Source organism: Merops nubicus, unplaced genomic scaffold, assembly GCF_000691845.1.
Source record: "Merops nubicus isolate BGI_N331 unplaced genomic scaffold, ASM69184v1 scaffold41609, whole genome shotgun sequence".
NCBI lineage: Eukaryota > Metazoa > Chordata > Aves > Coraciiformes > Meropidae > Merops > Merops nubicus.
Window position 1 is genome coordinate 1,719 of NW_008630996.1, and position 1,425 is coordinate 3,143.

Genomic DNA, 1,425 nt, shown 5'->3' on the forward strand with positions numbered 1-1,425 from the left:
GATCCCAAACCCTCCTGGCTGTGCCCCTGGGCACCCTGCTGGGGGTGAGCTGCTGGGGCAGGGGGTTGGATGAGATGATCCCCAGAGGTCCCTTCCAACCCCAGCACGCTGGGATTCTGGGATCTAGTCCCCAGAGTGTAATTAGTGCCCAGGGTAGTTTTGGTCACTGTCCCTGGGGCAGCACAGGGGGGACTCTGGGGATGGGGCCACTGCTCTCCCGCGGCCCTTGTCCGGCAGCTCAGGGCGAGCTGCAGCTCGACATCTCGGGGTGTGCACCCTCCAGAGTCCTCCTGCAGTCCCGGCCCTGCCCCCAGCCTGCTGCTGCCCCTGTCCTGCTCTGGCTCAGCTCTGCTGCCCAGCCCTGGCACGGCTCAGGGGGTGGTTGGTGCCCGGCTCTCGCCGCGTGCTCCCGGTGACCAGCTGGGTGACCAGCTCCTTGCCTCCCAGGTGACGTGGCCCCTTCTGGAACCAGCGAGTCCGACGATGCCTTATTCAGAGACAAGCTGAAGCACATGGGAAAATGTGAGTGGGTTTGCAGGCTCCGTGCTGGCCGTGGGGTGCTGGTGGGCAGGGGGAGAGCCGGGGGCACTGCCTGGTGGTCACCCAGCACCGCCGTGCTCCCGGCTGACACCCACCAGGTTTGGTGTCACCTCCCTTGGCAACCAAGCACACGCAGCCCTGTCACCGTGGGAGTCATCAGAGGGCTGGCACGTTGGCACACAGGGCACACGCTGTGGTGGCACGTTCTGCTCGGCCCCAGCAGCGGCGTTTTGGGGCTGGGCTTCTGCATTTGACAACCCTGGGTGGGTGTGGCCCTGCCCTGCAGAGCTCTCCAGGCCCTCACCAGCCCCAGGGAGCTCCTGTCCTGCTGGGAGATGAACGCCAGGGTCTTGGTGCCCCAGCTCTGCACTGTCCCTCTGCCCCTGGTGCATGTGTGGGCTGTGGCTTGAGTCAAGGATGGAAAATAGACTGAGGTCCATGAGCAGCTGGAGTTGGGCTGCAGCTGTTTGAGACTCTGTGGAGATGTGGGTCAGTTGTGGGTAAGGAAAGTCACAAAAATCCCAGGGAAAGGGAAAAAAAAGTCAGAACCCCCTGCCAGGGACCAACATGTCCCTGTTGGTCCCAGGACCCAGCTCTTCAAGCCTGGCAGCCTCGCGTGGCCCTGACGTTTCCAGGCCGTGGGGTGTCGGGGTGCAGATGGGTCTTGCACCCCTGGCCCTGCCCATCTCCTCCCCATCACCGTGGCAGCTTTGGGAGGGGGTTGGGGTGAGACCCTCACTGTGCTGCTTCCTCCCAGCCACGCGCAAGAAGCTGTTTGAACTCGCCAGAGCCTTCTCAGAGAAGACGAGGATGAGGAAATCAAAACGAAAACACTTGTTGAAGCACCAGGTGTATCCTAAGAGGGGCTGGGGAGCTGTGGGGGGT

The 1,425-nt window shown here is 63.2% G+C and overlaps 1 protein-coding gene across 1 annotated transcript in view; it reads left to right on the forward strand.

The window, feature by feature from the left end:
* Positions 1–1,389, forward strand: part of CUEDC1 (CUE domain containing 1) — a gene marked incomplete at both ends in the record, with an annotated part of 3,085 nt that extends 1,696 nt beyond the window's left edge. The window contains 2 exons of the mRNA XM_008947460.1: positions 448–522; positions 1,298–1,389. Coding sequence (XP_008945708.1) covers positions 448–522; positions 1,298–1,389 — 167 coding nt within the window. The remainder of the gene's footprint in view (positions 1–447; positions 523–1,297) is intronic.
* Between the last annotated feature and the right edge of the window lie 36 nt (positions 1,390–1,425).